General features: G+C 44.9%; 1 protein-coding gene across 2 annotated transcripts in view; it reads left to right on the forward strand.

Annotated features, from left to right (window-relative positions):
- The window catches only part of CEP170B (centrosomal protein 170B), a 58,485-nt gene that overhangs the window by 15,698 nt on the left and 22,752 nt on the right, over positions 1-20,035 (forward strand). The window contains exons 4-10 of one of the 2 annotated variants that reach the window (XM_058025581.1): positions 1,083-1,161; positions 3,681-3,739; positions 5,003-5,141; positions 13,529-13,630; positions 14,190-14,666; positions 16,908-16,970; positions 17,911-18,662. In XM_058025581.1, coding sequence (XP_057881564.1) covers positions 1,083-1,161; positions 3,681-3,739; positions 5,003-5,141; positions 13,529-13,630; positions 14,190-14,666; positions 16,908-16,970; positions 17,911-18,662 — 1,671 coding nt within the window. Of the gene's footprint in view, positions 1-1,082; positions 1,162-3,680; positions 3,740-5,002; positions 5,142-13,528; positions 13,631-14,189; positions 14,667-16,907; positions 16,971-17,910; positions 18,663-20,035 lie in introns of those variants that run through there. The other variant, XM_058025580.1, reaches the window with a different exon arrangement.

Here is a 20,035-nt window from a genome sequence, read left to right on the forward strand (position 1 = left end):
GGTGAGAAGACAGAAGGAAAAGACTGTGCTGCAGTCATGCAAACATGTAAATTCATTTTGTAGTTTAATTTTGTTTCCTCAGCTGCATTTGCATTAATGGCACAAAGACCAGGAACCTGCTGCTGGGGCTGAGAAGCTGGGTGAATCCCACCTTGCCAAGCAGGGTAACTCTTGGTGTCTGACTGCCTCAAATCCTTCTGTGGGAGAGCTAATCCCCATCAGCTCTCTGGGGGCTTCTTCAGCCCCTTCTTATTTTTGTTTGGCCCAGGTCATTGCAAAGGCACATGAGTTTATTTGTGAAAGATTTCCATGCATGCTTGATTTGATCCTCAGTTGGTCTGGGAGAATTTTTTCATAGTGGGTCCCCCTCAGGAAGCACAGACATCAAAGACATTTATTCACAGCTGTGAAATACATGTCTTGCACCTTTAGAAGGATGTTAGTTCCTTTCAGCCTCAGTTAACTGCCTGCAGCATGGGAAAAGGTGTGGGTGAAATTTTAGCACGAGGGGTTTGGTTATCTCGGACAGCGTGGCTGCAGGTCTCATGGTGATGCTGCTTCAAATTTTTTCCCCATTTCTCTGTGCATTTGCATTTCCCCTTCCTCTGTGATAGGCTTTGCTTGTTAAATTATCAGGCCTTGGGGCTGACACCAGTCTTGTTTGCCATCCAGCAGAAAGCTGATTCCTAGCTCAGTAATTAAGGGCATGAGTTGCAACCGTTTGCTGGTTGAGATGGGTGTAGGAGAACCAAGAGCATTTGAAGTTCTTAACTTCAGGCACCTCATTTACCTGCTCAGGTCAGGGACTGAAATTGCATTTGCAGTTGGTGCAAAGGAAATCTCCCTAAAGGTCCCTTCACAGCACCTTGCTTTGAAGCATAATTGGGGTGCTCTGACTTGCCCATGGGAGCTACTTGCTGGTGTTGGTTTTTCCAGGGAACTTAGCTCCTAGCTCCTGCCTTGGTGCTGGCACACTCTGAGTTAGAGTGTGGACATGGACGCCCTCCAGGAGCACCATCCCTCTGAGATCCACCACCCTGGTACCCTCAGTCCAAGCCCATTTGTGTGTTTCTGTCCTGCAGACATTTGTCAATGATGTGAGGATTCCTGACCAGAAGTACATCACCCTGAAGCTGAACGATGTCATTCGCTTTGGCTACGATATCCTTTCTGGAGAGGATGGGGACCCAGGCTCTGCTTGGGTTTTGTGCTGCTGGCTGCACGGAGAGGTACCAGGGCTAATTGTGTCTGCTGAGTAAGGGTGCTTTTTCAGATGCCTGGACTTTGGATCAGGCTTTGCACTGGCAGTGCTGACTGTGGAAATGCCTCTTCAGTCTCCTCCTAAGGAAGGGTTGTGGTTTTTTCTTTTTATTTGGGTGGTACCAGCTGGGAGCAAACATAGATCATATATTTTTGTATGAACTAATATTTTCCTATTTTTTTAAATTCAATTTGCCTTGTTTTATTTGTCATTTCACCCAGATGCTTTCTTTCAGACAATTTTCAGGCCTTCAGCCTTCAACATCTAGCTGTGGAGCTTGTGGCCAGACCTTGACTGTGTACTGATTAAAGTTTGCCTGTGTAAATTAGTTCTGCCATAAAATGCAGGAGTAAATCTTTAGCAATTGCACATTTCACCTCTAGCAAGGGAAGCTAGGTTGCAGTTATTGCTTTTTTTACAGACCACAAATCCTGCCAGTGTCTGCTAAAACACCTTTGCTTTCATACCTTTGCTTTTTCACCCTGATGTGACAGTATGGCTGGCTATAAGAATAGATGTTGACATGCCTTACTGAGCCTGAAGAGCAGTAGAGATAAGTAGAGGCTCCTATTGCTGTCTTTTCATGTAATCTAATACTTTTTTCACTTTTTTTTTCAGTTGCTTCTATCTGCCAAACTTTGCCCACTCAAGCTGAATTTAGAAGTAGCAAGTGTCTTCTCCAGGGTTTTTTTTTTTCTTTTCTGGGGAGATGTCAATTAAAACAGTCCAGACATTTCTGAGAATAGAGGCAGAGACTAAGCTTTACCATTTGGTGGGGGAAAATGTTTGGCTGGAAAACTCTTGTGCATCCTTGACCCCAAGGCCACATTCTTCCACCTTTTGCTGTCCCCATGATAATCCATTTGTGCTTGGCCATGCTTTAGCCCTTGAAATGCTCCAAACCTTTAGCCTTGCTGATCTCCCAGGGATCTGGTACTTCAGCTCTCAGCAGTGACAGTGCAGGAGCACTCACTGTTCCCACCAGGATTGCTTAAAGTTGTGTGTGCCATTCTGGATCTGCAGGAAAAGAGATTTTTCTGGGCCATGGATCATGATTTGGGTCTTGGTCACTCTCCTCTGGGATCCTGTCATTAAAGGTGGTGTCTTGCTGCACATGTGATGAGATCTTTTACAGGCAACCTCAGCTGAAGCTTTCCTTGACTTTGCAAATGTTTGGTTTTTTTATGTAGCTGCTTGTGTATGTTCTGGTCTCTTGATGTGTGAGGAAATGCACAAAAGACTTGCTGTGAACTCCAGTCCTGGGAAGGCAAAAATCAGTGCCTGGAGCATGGGTGGGTTTTAATGGCTACAATACCAGTTTAAACTTTTTTACAGAAAACAACTCTCAGCAAGAAGCAGCTGAGTTTAAGTATATAGTCTTGCACCCTTTCATGGATATTCAAGTGAAATGAATGATTATACTTAAGAGCTGTAGAATTTATTGCCCTCAACAGAAAATTTTAAAGACTGTAGGTTTTAGAGTAAACTTCATGAGATGTACTGTGCCTATGGCAGCTATAAGGTCTTTCTCTGCTTTGCTGTTTTGGTGCCACTCTGTTTAGCAGAGGTTTCTGTGCACACTGCAGTCAGCCTGGTGTGGATGGCAGCATCTCCTGAGGTCTTGGAGTCACTGTGTCCCATTGCATGACAGCATTTCTCTCTTTTCCATTTACAGTTTCACTTACAGCCTGTGCAGAGTTTCCCTGCTAGGCCAGTATCACTGGGTTTATTTTTAGTCTAACATTTTCCATCTTTCCTTTTTCCTCCTCTTTGCTTTCTGCTGTGCTGATTGGGTTGTTCATGATGACATTCCAGATGCCTTCTTTTTTTTTTTTTTTTTTTTTTTTTAATACAGCATTGCTGAGGATTATTGCCTGGGCTCAACCATGTGAATGCCTCCCTCCCTAAGAGGTCACAGCAGCTCATGACCTGATTTACTTTTCATCTAGAAAACTGCAGTGACTGAAAGGCCTTGCCAGGGCAAGAGAGCTCCATAGTCCCAAGGGTTTGAGCAAGGATCTGAACTCTGCTGCTGCCTTATCCAGCATGGGAGACAGGCCCATCTTGGCCAGGATGCTCCTGGTCTGCCTGAAGCCACCAGCCAGGTGGGGAGGATCAGGGTGTGAGCTGAGCTGGGGCTCTGGCTGCTCCCCCAGGTCCTGCACAGAGTTGCTGGTGCTCCTCCAGGTTTCTCCTGCTCAGGTCCCCATGTCTGCTGCCCCTCAGCTGTCCTAGATCTGCCCAGCAAATGTGATTGTGCACAGCAGAGACCAGCTGGGCTGCAGCACAGACAACTTTTATTACCCTGTGTATTTTAAGACTTTCTGGTTTTATGATCCTGTTTTCTTTTCTGTGACTAAACGTTAAATTTCTTTGTCCGTTCAAGTCCTTTGTATTTTCCTTAATGAATTTTCTGAACATTCAAATATGTATGTCCTGGAACAAATTCAACACAAAGTCCCAGAAGAAGCATTAAAGGTAAGAGTGGGTGGGTGCAGTGCACTTTATAAAAAACTTTAAGTACTCTAGTAATAGTCAGTCAGAGTGAAATATTAAAATACTCTTTATGGCAGTGAAATGTTTCAAAATGTGAGGCTCTCCTTGGATTTGGACTTAATGAAACCCTCCTTTGAGGAGAGATACATTTCCCAGTTATCTCAACTCTGATCTTCTATCCCTGTGCTAACATGTAGATCAAGTTCTGTATGTTCATAACTGCCAAGAAAAAAAAAGGTTACTTAAAGCTGCAACATGTTAAAGAATAACCAGCACATGAACTTGTGGGTGAAGCACAGCAGAACATTTTTCTTCCCAGAAGTGGAGCACAGATGTCTTTTTCTGAGTACGGTGACTTATGCCAGCTCTACCACACCTCCTCAGTCAGGCTGAAGTTTGCTTAATTTATTCATGGGTATCATTTTTGCCTTCAAGCTCCCAATTTTTACTTACTGAGCAGTCAGTCCTCTTAGGAGTGAGGTGTTTTTAAAACATTGTTCAGTAGCAGGTAAGAAATATTCAAGGCAGAATAAGCCTTTATCTAAGGCAGAAAAGCAACCCCCTCTGGGCAAGGAAGCTGTAATGTTCAGCTGTGGGACTGGGCTATCAGTGCTATGCATCAGCTCTTGGCTAGCAGATTCTGCCTTCCTAGCCCTGGTTCCATGTTTAGGACTTGGCAAGAATAGGAAATTTAACAGCTAGAATTGGGCAAATGATTCATTGAACTTACTCAGGGATAATCTGGATGGGTTTGCCCTTTTATTAATTTACTTGTAATAAACCAGCTTCTAAATAGCTGATTTACTGTGTTAATATGGAACCTGTTTTAAGATAGAATCACTTTCCTAGCTGAGGAGAGGGTTTGGAAAAAATAATTAAAATAGATTCAATTGCCTTTGCTGAAAAACTGAGATAATGCAGATGGGTGCCCTGAAATAATTTATAACATTCCTTTAAGAACAAAGGAGATTTCAGGATTTGAATCCTGAGTGGAGAATAGCCTGAGCTCTGATTCTTCTCAGTCTAGTTTTTAAAGGATTTTCTAATTAGTTGTTTTGCAGAGCTAAGTCACAGTGACCTCCTTGTGTACTAGAATTCTCCCTTAATGGCTTCCAAATGGGGTACTTCTGTTCTGTAGCTTCTTCCCAGGTGTGCATGCTTTTTGTTGAAGGGCACAGCTGCAGCGGAGATTTGGGTGATCTGTTGGTGGGGCAGAGGTTTTCAGTGCTGTTTGTGCCTCTGCAGCACGAGAAGTATACCAGCCAGCTGCAGATGAACTACAAAGGCCCGGCCATGAAGAGGGCGGAGCAGCCCATGGAGCACAGCGTCTACACAGAGTCCCCACAAGCCAAGCTGGAGAAAGGAGAGAGGAAAGCAATTACAGGTACCTGCTTGGGAACCAGTTCATCTGGATTCTGAGCAAAGTGCAGCTGGAGCCCTGTGCTGGGTTATGATTCTGACAGTAGAGTCTTGTGGGTTGCATTTGGGAGCAGTTCTGGAAGGATCATCTTTCTAAACTCCTGGATTATTCCAGACTCTGGGTTTTTGGAGATTCAGTGTCAAAAAAAAATTCAGCTGGTGTGATGGCTCCTACGTGCCTTGTCGCTGTGTGTGTTCTGGAAAACCTGTGGGCAGAGCAGGTTTGGTAAGTTCTCTGGCACCTGTCTGGTCTATTTTTAATTTCCTAATCGTGAGCTGGTGTTTGAACAGAGGGTGACTCAGAGTAGAAATGTATAGCTGCTGTGGCATGGTGCTGGCAGGCAAAGAAGCAGCAAGCCATTTCTTTCACAAAGCCCTGGATGGTTTTAAATGGCTGTGTTTCCTAACGTGCCAACATGTGGGATTGAAGCTGGCTGCCAAACTGAGAGATGTTTGCTTCAGGTTCACTGTTCCCCGACTTCAAACTTTTTCTATTTGAGAAATTCCTTCTCTCCTCCATTTTGTTAACAACTGCTGCCTGCCTTTAGAGATCCTTTGTCAAATTTGGTTCCTCTGTGTTTCCCATTATGGTTTGCCAGGACCTTCCCAGCAGTCTTGTCTCACCCATTTCACCCAAATTCCTGCCTCCTGTGTGTGCTGTCCTGACAGGTCTCTCTGCCCAGTTCTGGTCAGGTATCAGTTCATGGTTTTCTGGAGCTTGCTGGTGCATGGGAGGAGCAAATATGGTTCTGAAGCATACTGGTGACATGACTGCCAGTGGTGGTTTTGTGGCTTCAGGATGGCAGAGCAATTGGAAGGCTTTAGGGTTTAGCAGGGGGAGTTGCCCGCTCTGTTGGAGAAAGAATCAGAGAGGAGAATGGAGGGAAGGGGATGGCAAGCAAAAGAGTGAGGTAAACATCTTGGGTGAGTTTGCCTAGAGACAGGTATGGCAGCTTTCTAGAAAAGTGTACAACTTTGGGTAGATCTGTTAAGGCTTCATGATAACTAATTGGAGTGGGTTGATTGACCATCATCTCCCATGTATTGTCCTTATGAAAATCCCCCTAAGCTGGCACAGTGCACTAAAACAGCGAAATGTTCCTCCCTGGTCTCTTTGCTGCCTCCAGCTGTGTGGGGAAGCACTCCCATTTTCTGCACCAGAAAATCTTTCTTTGTGTTGCTTTGGCTGCGGCTGTGTTTGGGACTGAGCCTGACAAGTGTGAATGTAAAGGGATGGAATTGTGGATGATGAGGTGTGACACTGGGGAGGGTGAGAAGAGGTGAACCCCACCGGGGGAAGAGCTCTCCACTGCCTTTCAAGGGGCAGGAGGCTCTTGGAAAGCTTTGCCAGTAACTGGAACCACTTTGTGTTTGCTGCTGCCTGGTTCCATGAACACTCAGTTTTTTATTCTTGCCAACTTCCAAAATACGCTCTCATTGATTTTAACCTACATAACATAAGCAGTGGATATTTGGAACACCTTCAAAGCCAGGACGTTGAGTGACTGCTCAGCAAGGTGACCTGTTTCTCTGGCCTGTGATTTGCAGACCTGCATTTTGTTTCTGTCATTTTCAGTGGGCACAGACCAGAGGTCTGAGGCAAAACGGGCTCTGTGTTCTTGCTGGGGATAACAGCACTGAAGTATGTCACGTGCAGTGGGACTGATGGGCAGAGCTAAAAAAATCTGTGAAGTGCTGCTAACCCCACTGAACTATAGAGGAAATCAGGACTTTTTGTTTGAAGTATTTTGCTGGATTGGACTGAAACCTGTGGAAACAAGGGCCTGAGCATTAAATCAGTCCCTGGCTCTCCCAAAAGCCTCTCTGTCACGTGAGCAGAATGATCAGTGGATCCCTTTCTCATCTGCGAGGTGACTAATTCACCTTGTCCTCAGCTGCACACATGCACTGCTTCTCCTCGGCTGCCGGGAGGACTGGCAGCAATTTGAAATGATTAGTGAAAAGAGGAGTTGTAGTGTTCTTAAGGGGAGTGGGCTTGCTTAGTGGCAGCAGAAAGAGGCTTTAGGGAAAGAGCTGTTTTGCTAAGCCTGTAGGTATTTAGGAATTTGCATTGACTAATTAAAGCAAGGTCCGGGCTGACAAAAGCCTTTAGAAGGATCGGTTCCCAGGGCCCGGGTGGAAAAGAGGCAGAGGGAATGCAAGCTTTCAGGGAAGAGGTTTAGCAAAACAATGTGAACAATTAGAGCTGCTTAGAAATGGGAGGAGGTGAGGGGCTGAGGATAAAGAGATCCAGGGGAGTGAATGGGAAACAGTCAGTTCAGTCTTTATTTTGTTGAACTTGCAGCTTTTGGGTGTATGTTGCCTGTAAGCAGAAAATCATCAGACTGTGAAATGTTTGAAGCAAGGAGCTTGGTTAATTCTGTAGCTTGGAGATGGATATGAATAAAAGTGTCCACAGCTCAGCTAGTTAATGCTAAAAATAGCTATTAGCTCTCATGTCTAAAGCCTTAAGTTATCAGGAAGCCAGGTAGAGCCTTGAACTGAGTAGATTTCAAGACAGTCACAATCCCTATTCCCATCTGTTGCTACCTGAGTTGAGGTACTTGATGAGATAAGCTGCTTTGTGGTCTTCTGTTCTCAGCACATGGTTAAATCCTAGGCTGATCTTAATTTTTTGTTTTTTTCGAAGCTGCCACAGCCTGATGGGACTGGGTAATCCTGAATCTGATGACTAACCTCTGAATAACTGCTGCAGGCCTGAGTTTCCAAGGGTGGAGGCTGCTTGCAGGGAAATGGGCATCATCACTTGCAGGAGTGGGACCAATTGCAGGAGCTTCTCCTAGCTGTGAAATAGGTTTGCTCACCAGGTCAGCGTCCATGTCATTAGTTAAGTCCTCTCAGCAGAGTGGACAGCTTGAAAATCTTGCTGATGTCCAGGGCTGAGGTCAGCAGGCAGCATGGATGGAGGCAGTGGAGCTGTGCCCAGCTGTGAAGTGGTTTCCATGGTCTTTGGCTACTTTCCCCATGAGATCATGGCAATAGCTATTTAGACACACAGCTCTGCCTTAGCCTTTAATTTAAGGGAGTGGTGTTATATCTGCTTTTTTGCCTGAACTAGAGTGGTGGCAACTGCAGCATGTTTAAGGTTTGACCATGTAATTGATACAAGTACATTTGTGATCATCAGCCTGATTTGAAAGTCACTGGGATCTGTGTATGTTCACAGCTGGTACAAAAGACCAGGGCCCAGATTAACCATGCACATAGGAAATAAATTGTGTAGCAAAGAGTCAGAGAACTGCTTAATGATTATTCCTGCTAGGTCTGAATCCTCTATTTTGGAGAGGAGTGAAAAAGCAGAGATGTAAGGAATTAATTTTAAAATGCTGTAGCTAGATCATATTTTTTTTTCCTCAAGGCCTCTGCTGTAAGAAACCTACTCTGCATCTTCTAGAGATGGACATTATTGTTATTAATAATGAATCAAAAACAGTTTGACTTAAAGGAAGCTGGATTTCTCATGCTTTTGTTATGACTTGCAGTAGCGAGCTTCAAAGCTGTGTGTGCTTCTGTGAGCAAAGAAATTTGCTGTTGCTGACTGTCTCTCTCATGATTGTGAAGTTTTGTGAAGATTCAGGCAAAGCACAGTGCTCAGTCCTGTCCTGACCACAGGGGACACCTTCAAGGGAAATCAGACCCCTCTGTTTGGTGGGAGCTGTGTGCTTGTCTTGAAAGCTCTTCTTCCTGCTTGATGATGGAAAGCAGCTTTAACACAGTTTTTCTCCTTTGCCTTTCATCACCTGGAGTGCATTTCTGGTTGTGGCCTTGTGTTCTGTGTGATTCACTTCTCCATAAATATGCCCTTTGTATTGGCACGTCTCATTCTCTCTTTTGGTGCCTCTCCTTCAGATGATCAATAGTTCTGTATTAATTTAGCAGGCCACAGTTTTTCAGACTGTTAAGCAAATGGACTTCCCTTGTTCTGTGCTAAAACAGCCTTCATTTTTGCTTTTGAGTGACTGCCCCAAAGACTGAAATCCAGGAGCAGAACACGTGTATGTCAGTGGTCTTCCCTGCATTACAGCATCGCTGGTAGCTCAGTATTTGTCTGGCTGAATGCTTGTGCTGACCTCAATTCAGTTATCTAAAAGGATGGTTTTCGGGCTGCCTGCCTGAATTGATGAGCCAAGAAATATGTCTAAATGAATTGGCACCATCTGGGCAGCCTGGCACGGAGTGGAGAGAGGTGGTAACGAGCTGCCATCAATTGGAGGAAGTCTCATGTCATTAAAATGACTGAGCAGCTCATTTTCATTGGTGTTCCTCCCCTCACTGCTGACTTGAGCAAGCCCAGTTTCTCTGCTCTTGCAAGAGCATCCATCTTACACTAAAACAGAGCAGACAGGAGGTGGCTTCAGGGTGCTTTGCATGTCTCAGGACACAGGCAAACATGCTGCTCTGCATGCTGCAGGTCCAGGTTGAGGTTGCTACCTAAAATGGATCCCAGCTGGTGAGGAGCAAAGCCCGCTGGCACAACTGCATGTGTAGCTGCTCCCTGGCCCACTTCTGTCACAGCCATCTGTTTATCTGCCTTCCCCTCGTGCTTTTCCCCCCTCCCCTCCCCTTTTTCTACAATATTGTTGTGTTAGAGCTGGAGCTGGGAGAGGTGTCGGTTGTGCTGGCAAATTAGAAGGGACAGAAGCTTCTGACATGAGCAGGGCAGCAAATTCATGCAGCTCTTTGTGCTGGTTTTGGCTGGGGTAGAGTTAATTCTCTTCCCAGTGGCTAGTATGGAGCTGTGTTTTGGATTTTTGCAGAACACAGAGTTGGTTATACAGAGATGTTTTTGTTATTGCTGAGCAGGGCTTACACAGAGCCAAGGCCTTTTCTGCTCTCTGTACTGCCACGCTGGAGAGGAGATTGGGGCTGCCTGGGAGGGGACACAGCCAGGACAGGTGACCCAAAGGGACCACAGGGATATTCCAGACCATACCACATGCTCAGTATGTAATGTATAGAAGAAGGAGGAAGTGGGAGGGGATGTTTGGAGTGATGTTTGTCTTCCCAAGTCACTGTTACATGTAATGGAGTCCTGATTTCCTGGAGATGGCTGAGCACCTGCCTGCCCATGGGTAGTGGTGAAGGAGCTCCTTGTTTGGCTTTGCTTCTGTGCATGGCTTTTGCTTTTCTTACTAAAATCTCTGTATCTCAATCTATGATATTCTACCTTTTATCCTTCTGATTCTTTGCCTGATCCCACTGGTGGTAGAGTGAGTGAGTGGCTGTATGGAGCTTGGCCGCTGGCTGGGGTTAAACCACAATACTCTTCTGAAGTCAGAGAAATTTTACTCTGGTTCAGGATCTGTCTGCTTTCAGCAATAGCCAAGAATGACACTGACTGTGTCACTTGACAGTGTTACTCAAAATGGAAATTAATATGAATGCTCAGGGGAAATATTAATTGCTCTTAAAATATTGAAAGTGCCCCTGAATAGCAAGATACTGACTCCTCAGCTTTCCACCTGTGCTTTTTGCAGTTTTAAATGAAGTTCCTGTTCATTGTGCAGGTTGGGAGAGGAAAGGAGTGAAATGCCACACACACAAATGTGCAGCTTTGTCACAGATGCTGTAACAGGCACTGCAGGTGGTGCCATGTGAGCTCTGTGTCATGGGGCATGAGGAACCTGCTGCTGCTGTGCATTGCAGCATCTTCCACCTGAGGGCCCCGGATCTGTGCACTCTGGCCATCCTGGAACACTCTTTTTAGGTGCTCCTGGAGCTGCCCTGGGGTTTTGACTTTGTGCTAGCTTTTGTCAGAGGGGCAGTTAGGGTAATTTCCAAGTACCCATTAGAGCCCAGGGAAATTTGAGACAGCAGAGGAACTGGATCATTATTCTTTATAAATCCTTTCTTTTCTCCCTTCAGCTTCAGTTGTAATCCCAAAGTTCCTCATCAACAGAAGAGGTCTGACCAAAAGTCTGACTTATTCCTCTGGCTGCCTTTTCCCTGTAGTAGAAAAGCTCCTGGCCAGCAAAGGCAGGAGCTTTTTTTTTTAAGGTCTGTTTGTATTCGGATAGGACACCGATCTTAGAGCAGTTTCTGGGAAGACTTCTGTCCTGCAGGTGGGGTGTGAGCTCTCTTAGCTCTCTTCTGCCCCTCTGGACACAATTGTCTTGGAATAGATCACTGGCATCTTCTGGACTAGGGGGCCTTTGGGATCCCTTTGGGGCTGGGATGTGCTGGAGACATGAGCTGTTAATGAGCTGCAGCTCCTTGCAAGATGCAAGCAGTAACAGCACAGTGCTTGGGAAAGGTGCTGCTTGTGCAGCAGTGGAGTGCAGGTGGTCTTTGCATTTCATCTATGGGGTAGTTGATCCCTTTAGGCGCAAATTACCTCAGACATCAGTGGCTCTTGCTAATGGATTTGTGTTGAAGTGCTGATCTCCCTCCCCTGGCTTCCCCCAGATAGCTGCCTCTTGGCCATCAACCCTAAGGTCTGTACTGCAAGCCACAGGGTAATAATCCGTGGTGTGCCCAAAGTGCCTGACACTGGTGGAGCAGATCCTGCATGGGTGGGCTGGGGTCTAGTGGGCAAGTTAGAGCATGAAAAGAGGATGGTAGGTTTCTGCTAGGCTGTGTGACAGCAGCTCTGAGCCTAGGAGAAACCAAACCCTGCACTGGACTAGAGTTCACTGACAACCTTGTGAATAGGTTTTTTATTATTTTTTCTCCCTCTGCCATGAGTGGTTTACCCTCAGTTATGAAACACATTGCTTGGCAATTCCAATTTATCATGGTGAGAAATGCTTCCTCCTTTGAACTTTCAAAGGGCGCCCACATAATAGGAACATGGTTTATCTTCCATGCACTCTAGGCAGGGAGGAGAGCAATACTTTCAGCCTCTTTTGATCCTCAGTGAGAAGGGAGGCTGTGTGGTTATCTTTGAAACACGAAGAAGATCTCTAGAAAAGGGCCTGTGGGCTGCGTCTGTAAAGCAAAATTTTTGCCTGTGGACTGTCAGTGTATGAGCTTATATATCTGGAATGATCCTAGGACAAAAATATCTGAAGTGGCCACTGGATCTGTGTAGCTTTAGAAACAACAGCATAAAATCAGGCTGCTTTTTTAATTTGAGTTATTTAATTCCCCTTCCTCCCCTGACTTCCCTTATGCAAACAACTGCTTTCTGTCATGTCCCTACTAAATCAGAGAATGCAAAATTGCGGGGCTGTTTGAGGGCTGCTTTGCACAGAGCAGTGTGTGGCTTGAAAGCCACAAGCTGAGCAGCAGCTGGCAGTAGAAGCCCAGCTAAGGCTCTGGAGCTGGAGCCAGGGTTTCAAGACGTGGCCAGCTGCAGCTGCTGTGAGCAGAGGCAGAAACAGCCTAACAAAGCTGGATCTTAACCTCAGCCCCTGACCCATCCTGGTGTTTCTATCCCCTCTAGATGAAAGAACAAAAGCAACTTTATTTGCTTCTCTTGAACTATGAAAAAACTGTAGTATTAACTGTACCACAGGCAAATTTGGTGTATTCTTTTTGTTTGTTGCATAAACAGCAGCAGCCCAAGGCACTGCCATAACACAGCCTTGTTTTGTGGGATGCAGAACGAGGAGCAGTGGATCAGCTCCACTGAGTGGGTGCCAGTTGTTGCAGTGAAGCCCTGATCTTGCAGTGAGTGCTCACTGAACAGAGAAATAATGTAATCCTGGCTCTTCTAGAGGAAATTCTCCATGAGAAAAACCTCTGTCCTACAATGACTATGCAAAGCAACTCATTTGGTTTACTATAAATAAGCTGTAGAGAGCAAGAGTTTACTACTTCTTTATGAAAGTTAGGAGATGGTTTTACTATTTTTCCTAAGTTTGTAATGCTTCAAGAATTTCCTGTTGTGGAATGCGTGTCGCTTACAGTGGGAGTGATAAATAGTGCAAAAAATCCCTAGCCTGGACACATCCAAGGACATGGCGGGACAAAAAAGGGTAGAGCTAAAATCTTCCCAATTAAGGTGAGGAAAAAAGATTTCACCTGAATTGCAGGTGAGTTGAAGACAGTTTTGTGGGTAGTGTTTTGTAGTCTGTCCTGCCAAAAATCTTCTACTTATTGTGTATAGTAAGGCAAGAAAGGGACAAAAGCCAGTATCTGGGAAACACAGCTGTGAAAGACAATAAAAGGAGGTGAAGTTAGTATCTTGCAATAGAATGTAAAAAGGAAAAAAGGGTGAAACAAAGAAAAGCCTGAACATATTATTATGTATAATTTGCTGTTGTTATAGCTGTGGTGTAGCAGGTTCATGGTCTCATCTGGCCCTGCTGTTTTCTCCCTTTTGCTGTGCAATTTAACCTGGTAAATTTGTATTTTCTGTGTTAAAATATTTGCTTATCCTCTTCCTAGAAACGAATACTTACCGCACCCCTCTCTATGGGCAGCCCTCCTGGTGGGGGGAAGATGATGCAAACAACAAGGAGGAGAGAAGGCAAGAGGAACATTACTCAGGTAATGGAGGGTGAGGTGTGGTGGGAGAAGATATGGGACACAAAATTTTGGCACACTTTTGATATTTACTGTTTGAAGCCATCCTGTTTCAAGACTTGTAATAACTACTTCTTTTTTTGTGCTTGTATTTGCACGCTCCTGTGTGTAGGTTACATCTGCTGAAATTGGAATAAGGGGGAATTAAAATGTTTTCCCTAAAACATTTGACCATTAGAAACAGCAGTTGTGGAGTAAATAACTAAGTTTGTTTTAGTTAGTTGTGTACCTCTATCTGTTTCTCACCTCATCATCCTTGGGAGCCATTTGGTCTTAACACTCCTGTTGTCAGTCTGTGTGTATGGAAGAGGCATCTTGTTTTCACTTGTGCAGTAAACCTGATGTTTCCATCAAGCATGTGCTCTACTGCACAAAGAACTGTTTTATTTCAGTTCCCACACAGTGTATCTATTCTCTAGCAGAGAGGGGTTGTGATTAGTAGCCCTTCCAAGAAGTTGAAACAAGTGAATTAAATAGTACTGAAAAAATGTTATTTTATCCTTTTTTTCCCCCACTTTTGTAGAGAGATCAAAAGAGATAACCCAACATGAAGAGGAAATGAATGGGAATATTTCTACTTATAGAGAGGCCCAAGAACAATCTGTGTTTGCTTTCCGGAGAGAGCCAAGTTACTTTGAGATTCCAACTAAAGAATTTCAGCAGCCATCAAAATCTCCAGAAACACAGGTCCATGAGATCCCAACAAAAGATGTTGATGCTGTGGTAGCCCCTGTGGTACAGAGTCATGCCTCTTTCACCATTGAATTTGATGATGGTACACCTGGTAAAATAAAGATAAAAGACCATGTAACAAAATTTTCACTCAGACAGAGAAGACCCTACAGTAAGGAGCCAGCTCACACAGAAATGATGTCGGCAGAGAGCAAAGTGGCTGACTGGCTTGTCCAGAATGACCCAAGCCTGATGAGAAGGCAGTCTGCAGGAGATGATGTTTACAGTACCAAGAGTGACCTGCCAATTCATGTAAGGACGCTCAAAGGTGAGTGAATGTCTTGTCATGTGGACATAGCTCTCTGTTGGCCATGCAAAATACAGCCTTTCATCATAAAATATGAAAACCATTCTCCTGTCAGGGAGAACTGGACTTAATTATCTCTGCTCCAAATTTGCAAGATGAAGAATATTACTTTAATGACTGTTGATATTTTGAATGCATCCAGCATGCTCTTCACCTGGCCCTGAAGTCATGTGTGATGTTGGCTTGGGGACACTAATGTGACTCCTCTGCATCTATAATGCCAGGTCAGCAGTAATTGGTTAAACAAAAAGATTTTGGTTTTTAAATGTCCAAAATAATTTCTGTATGGTCAGGCAGGTTGATAAACACAGATATTTCAGTGAATTTGGTTCTCTTGGCTTCTCCTAGGTGATGGAATGGCTTTTCTTTTTAACTGTAGTCCACAGGAGTCTGAGCATGATCATCCTGCTGCCTTAAGTGTGATCATCTGGTAATGGCCAGAGCCAGTTGGTTGGATGACAGAAAGTGCTGACAGAGACAATACTGAGAGTTGAGATACACTGATCCCTAGTAGAGGAAATTGTTGTGCTTGTAGGAAAAGGTTTCTTCTAACCCAGTGCTTTTCTGAAATCCTGCTCTGTTCAAAAACATCAGATTTAGTGAACCTCTGTCTCGTTAAGTGTCTCACTTGTGAGGAATTCTTGGGGGATTTTCAAAGATCTGAAGTGAAGTTTGGAGCTCAGTTCTTAGAGCAACTTGTGGGACTTGCATGATTCTGATGCAACTTGGAAATACGTTCTGCAAGATTTATGGTTTCTTGGGTGTCTCTCTTGGGCCATCCACTGAACAGCTTGGAGGAGACCATTGATTCCTGCATTCTCACTGCCTTGCTTCTGGAAGAGCTATTGTTTTGAACTGCAGCTTGAGCTGATGTAGTCAAATTGAAGGCTACCAGACCTACTTGTGCTTGAGTTTCTACTTAAATAAGAGCTAGACCTTGTCTTCTCTTAAGGAATATTTGCTTTGACCTTCTTGCGAAAAAAAACCCCGAAAACTCATCATAATATGAAGAGTTTTATGTATTACACCTCCAAATTGCTGGTTTTGGTGCATATTTTTTGGGAGCCTTGTAGGATCATAAAGGTCTTCTATTCAGCTATAGGGTTTCACATGGTATGGAAATTGAACTACTTTGTTGGCCATTGCTTGGTTCTAGGTCTTCCCAATAAGGGACCGCATTGAGGTGCCCTGTTTTGTTATTTAGGGTCTTATTTTCAGTGTACTGTGACTGTGTGATGAAAGGGTTTGTGCTGGGATCTTTTATGTTGTTGTCATACTGATTTTTGTTGACTTACTGGAGAACGTTGTCAGGGATAGAAATGTGCTTCAGTGGTTTTGCTCTTCCTCTTGGAGAAAACTAGAGCGCTGGGCAGCTGTTGCTGTTGTGATGCACAGGAGTACTAGAGACTGGCTGCATTTGCCTCTCTATAGTCCATAAGGCATGGAAAGAAGCTGAGGTAATTCAGGGCACAATTTGCATATAAAGAAATCAACACTGGACATTTGATTAAAACATGGAGTGCTGATGGCCTGAGGAGTTGATCCTCCTCTGCTTTGGCAGGTGTCATTTATCTATGATAGCTGTGCAACGTGTTCTTCTGGCAGGGCTAATGTTGAAGGTGTCTTGGAGGCTGCTGTTGGCTGCCTACCAGGTTTGGGTCTCCAGGATCAGAAATGCCCTCCATTGGGGCTATCTAAGTAGCATTTTTTCCTTTCCAGCAGCAATGTGGTGAATGTAAAGACCAGTATCAAGACTACAGGGTGTTCAGGTCTTAGCAGCTTGAGGGGATGTGCATGATGTTCTGCTGGGGCATCTGTGAGCATGGTGCATGTTTTCCTTGTGTCCTCACCGTTTTGCATCCATCAGAGCTCTTAGTCAAGACCTTTAATTTAAGAACTTTCCCTTCCAAGGGTGAAGCTTATCAGCCCTCAGGGCACAATGCAAAGTTTGCTGGCTTTCTTCATCACTGTACTAGCAAACTCTTCATAGAATTGACTCCTGGGTTGAATGGACCTTGCATTAAATTCTAATCTTTTGCAGTTAACTTGATGTAATAAATGGTCTTCACTCATGAGTCTGGAGAACTTGCCAAGTTGGTTTGAGCAGTTTTCCTTCAAACACGTGGTGTTTTAGCCAGTATATCTTGCTACATATTACAGTCTAGAGCGCAGAGACCTCTTTCCCCGTTCTCCCGATGACAGGTTCCTGGTCGTTGACTGAATCGTGTTGTGTGCCTTCACACCTGTTTCCTTCTCCAAAAAAAGGTTTGTTTTTGTTTTACTTTTAACTTTTTGTTTTAATTTTGACTTTTGGTGTTACTTCAGCTTACTTTCTGAGAGTCCTGAGCTGAGGTGCTGAGAGACAGGCAGGCACTGATACATAGAGACAGTTGTAAAGATGGTTGTTGCTAACATAAATGAAAATATTTATAAACTCAGTTTAAGCTTAGTGAGCTCTTAACTAACGATTTAACCTTTGCTTGGCTGCTGATAGGATGGTGTAACTCATGGGGGTGTCATGGTGTGATTCTTAAATCTCTAAGAAGAGTAAAGAATCCTGCAAATCCACTTTTCTGTTAGCCTCTGGTTTATTTCCCCTTGTAGAGGAGGGTGACTTGGGTGCTCAGAGATGCATGTACTTGTAATGCAGTGATCTGTCTGGTCTTTCATCGTGGGGATTTGGTTTCATGGTATGCACTGTGAGGGTTTTATTTCCTGATCCTGCAGAGATATTTCTGCTCTGTAAAAGAGAAAACCCAGTGAGGTGGTCTTGGACTACAGTAATTGGATAGAATGGCAAAATAATCTCATCATTTTTATTTGAATTGAAAAAGTAAAGAAACAAAACATTAGGTATGTAAACCAATCACCACCAGAATCAGAAAAAATCAGAAATCCATGAGGTTGAAAATGCTTCTTGAATTCTTTTTAAATAAGAATAAAAATAAGGTTGAAAGTACTTCTTGAATTCTTTTAAAATAAATAATTAACTTGGTAGCCAACCAGTGGTGAAAAGTGGGGTCAGGAGAGAGCTGCCTTCTCTTTACTTCTTGTGCTGGGGTGTAATCCCTGTACCACACAGATGTCTTTGGAGTTTTTTAATCTTACAGAATGCTTTCCTTGTAACTGAAATGACAAATTTCATCTGGGAGGTTATGACAGGCTCACAACCTCCGAAGGTCAAATCCACATACTTTGTTTCCAGGCAACAGGCACGAGGACGGGACGCAGAGCGACACCGAAGACCCCAAGGCGGAGAAGGAGCCGCCGGCGGCGGGCGGGGAACGCCCCGCGGAGCAGACGAGGCTGCAGCGCCAGATGAGGCGCGACCCCCACGAGATGCTGCACAACAAGCAGGCCTTCGTCATCGAGTTCTTCGAGGACACGCCGCGCAAGAAGCGCTCCCAGTCCTTCACGCACAGCGCCCACTCATCCCAGAGCGACACGGATCCGGGCGTGAAGAGCAAGGTGGAAAAGCGCAAGAACGCGCTGCCGGCGGAGAAGCCGGGAAATTCAGCGCCGCCGTCCCACCTCACAGCCCAGGCGGGCAAAGCCAGCAACAGCTCCTGCGGGACCCAAAGAGCCAGCTCCTTCAAGAGGGATAAGACGGAGGATCGTATCAGCTCTTCGTCCTCCTCTGCTCCCAGAGTCAAAAGTTATGGGAGCGTTGGGAGGAAGTCGAAAATGGCTCAGGATTTTATGGCTGAGTACTTGCGTGAGACTGCTCAGTCTGGGAAGCCAAATGCCGAGAAAGCAGCCCCTGTGCCCATGCCCACAGCTCCACGTGTGGTTATATCCTCAGAACCAGAGCCTGCCTCTGCTCTACCTCCAGAGGTGAAGTCTGCCCAGGGCAGGAGGAATGATGAGGAGGACAGTGTAAGTGAGACGGGCACGTACACCATTGAGACAGAGTCGCAGGACAAAGAGGTGGAGGAAGCGCGAAAAATGATAGATCAGGTAAATGCTGCTTTTCTGTGCTTGGCCAGTGAGCTGAGGGCTGAAGGCTTGGAGGGCTTAAATTAACTGCTATCATGAAGGGATGCAATTGAGTGCAGCAGGGCATTATAGTTAGGGGCGGAAAATCATCCTGGGTGATGTGTGCCAAGGATAGGCCTCAATGAACAGTGATGCTTGTCTTTAAGAAATCCCATCAAAACAACAAAATTACAAACAAACAAAAAACTGCAGAGTAAAAGAAGGCAAAATATGCCCACGGCAGAGAGCTGCTTGCTTAAAAAATGGAATTTGGAAGCAAAAGGGAAAGAATGGATTTGCCATCTGTTTAGAGGAAAGGCAACACCTGAATAAAGATCAGGCTGATCCTGCCGACAGCTGTGGCTGGGAGCAGCTCTGCTCTCTAGGACTGCTCCCAAGCCTCTGCCTTGGCATTGTATCACCTCCTGCCCACTGTTATAAAGATGGGAGCTGCAGCCCGTGACTGATGCATCATCCCATGGTAGGCCACAGGAAATGCCAAGGGCTGGTGCTTACAAGCCTTAGTGGCAGATGTTTCTGTATTTGGCTGTGCCTGATTAGAAAGGCAGTGCTTGCTGTCAGGGCAAGCGGCAGCTGGCTGAGATAGCAAAGGGTGTGATCTAGGGCAGAGGCAATCCCAGATGGATCTGTACTTGTTTGGATTTTGCAGTGTGAATGATTGCATAAAAAATAAACTCCAGAGATGAGGAAGGCTTAAGAAGAACCCACCCAACTAACCAACCGCAGGGCAAACGAAAGTTTGGCTGATTTTCAGGTTTAACTCTCATCTGTGGTCTATTATGAAAACAAAACTGACAGGTTGTTATGAAGATTTAGTGAAATGTAGTCAGCCAGGAGGATGGCAAGGTTTAAAGGAAGCCTTAATTGAACCTGGCTTTAGAGCTTTGTATACAGTGTTTATGAGTCTGGATCTAGCTTCTCTCTTTTGTTTTTGATTACGTTTGTTCCTTCCATCTTGTTTGAAATGTGATCGGAAGCTTTCAGGGCATGGCATTTAGGTCACAGCAAGGTCCTAGTCCTGACAATAGATGACTAATTGTTCTGGTGGGGAAATATGAGGGGAAATGCCACAAAAATACAAGTGTTTCTGGGGAGTAGTCTTGGCAGCCATGTAACTGGCAAACTGGCCAGCTTCTGGCCCAACTGGGCCATAGACTTGGTGCAGTGCAGACCTGCCACTTGTGAAACAGCTGATAACTGAACCTCAGTGCTTCTGCCCAGGAAGAAAGAAAATGAATTCTGGACTAGGTTCTAAGGTGTTTCTGTTCTTTATTCCTCCACCACTGTAAGGACTTTTCTAAACAGCAGTGAGAGTGGAGATCTTTATGGCCATC

This window comes from Melospiza georgiana, chromosome 6, assembly GCF_028018845.1.
Source record: "Melospiza georgiana isolate bMelGeo1 chromosome 6, bMelGeo1.pri, whole genome shotgun sequence".
Taxonomy (NCBI): domain Eukaryota; kingdom Metazoa; phylum Chordata; class Aves; order Passeriformes; family Passerellidae; genus Melospiza; species Melospiza georgiana.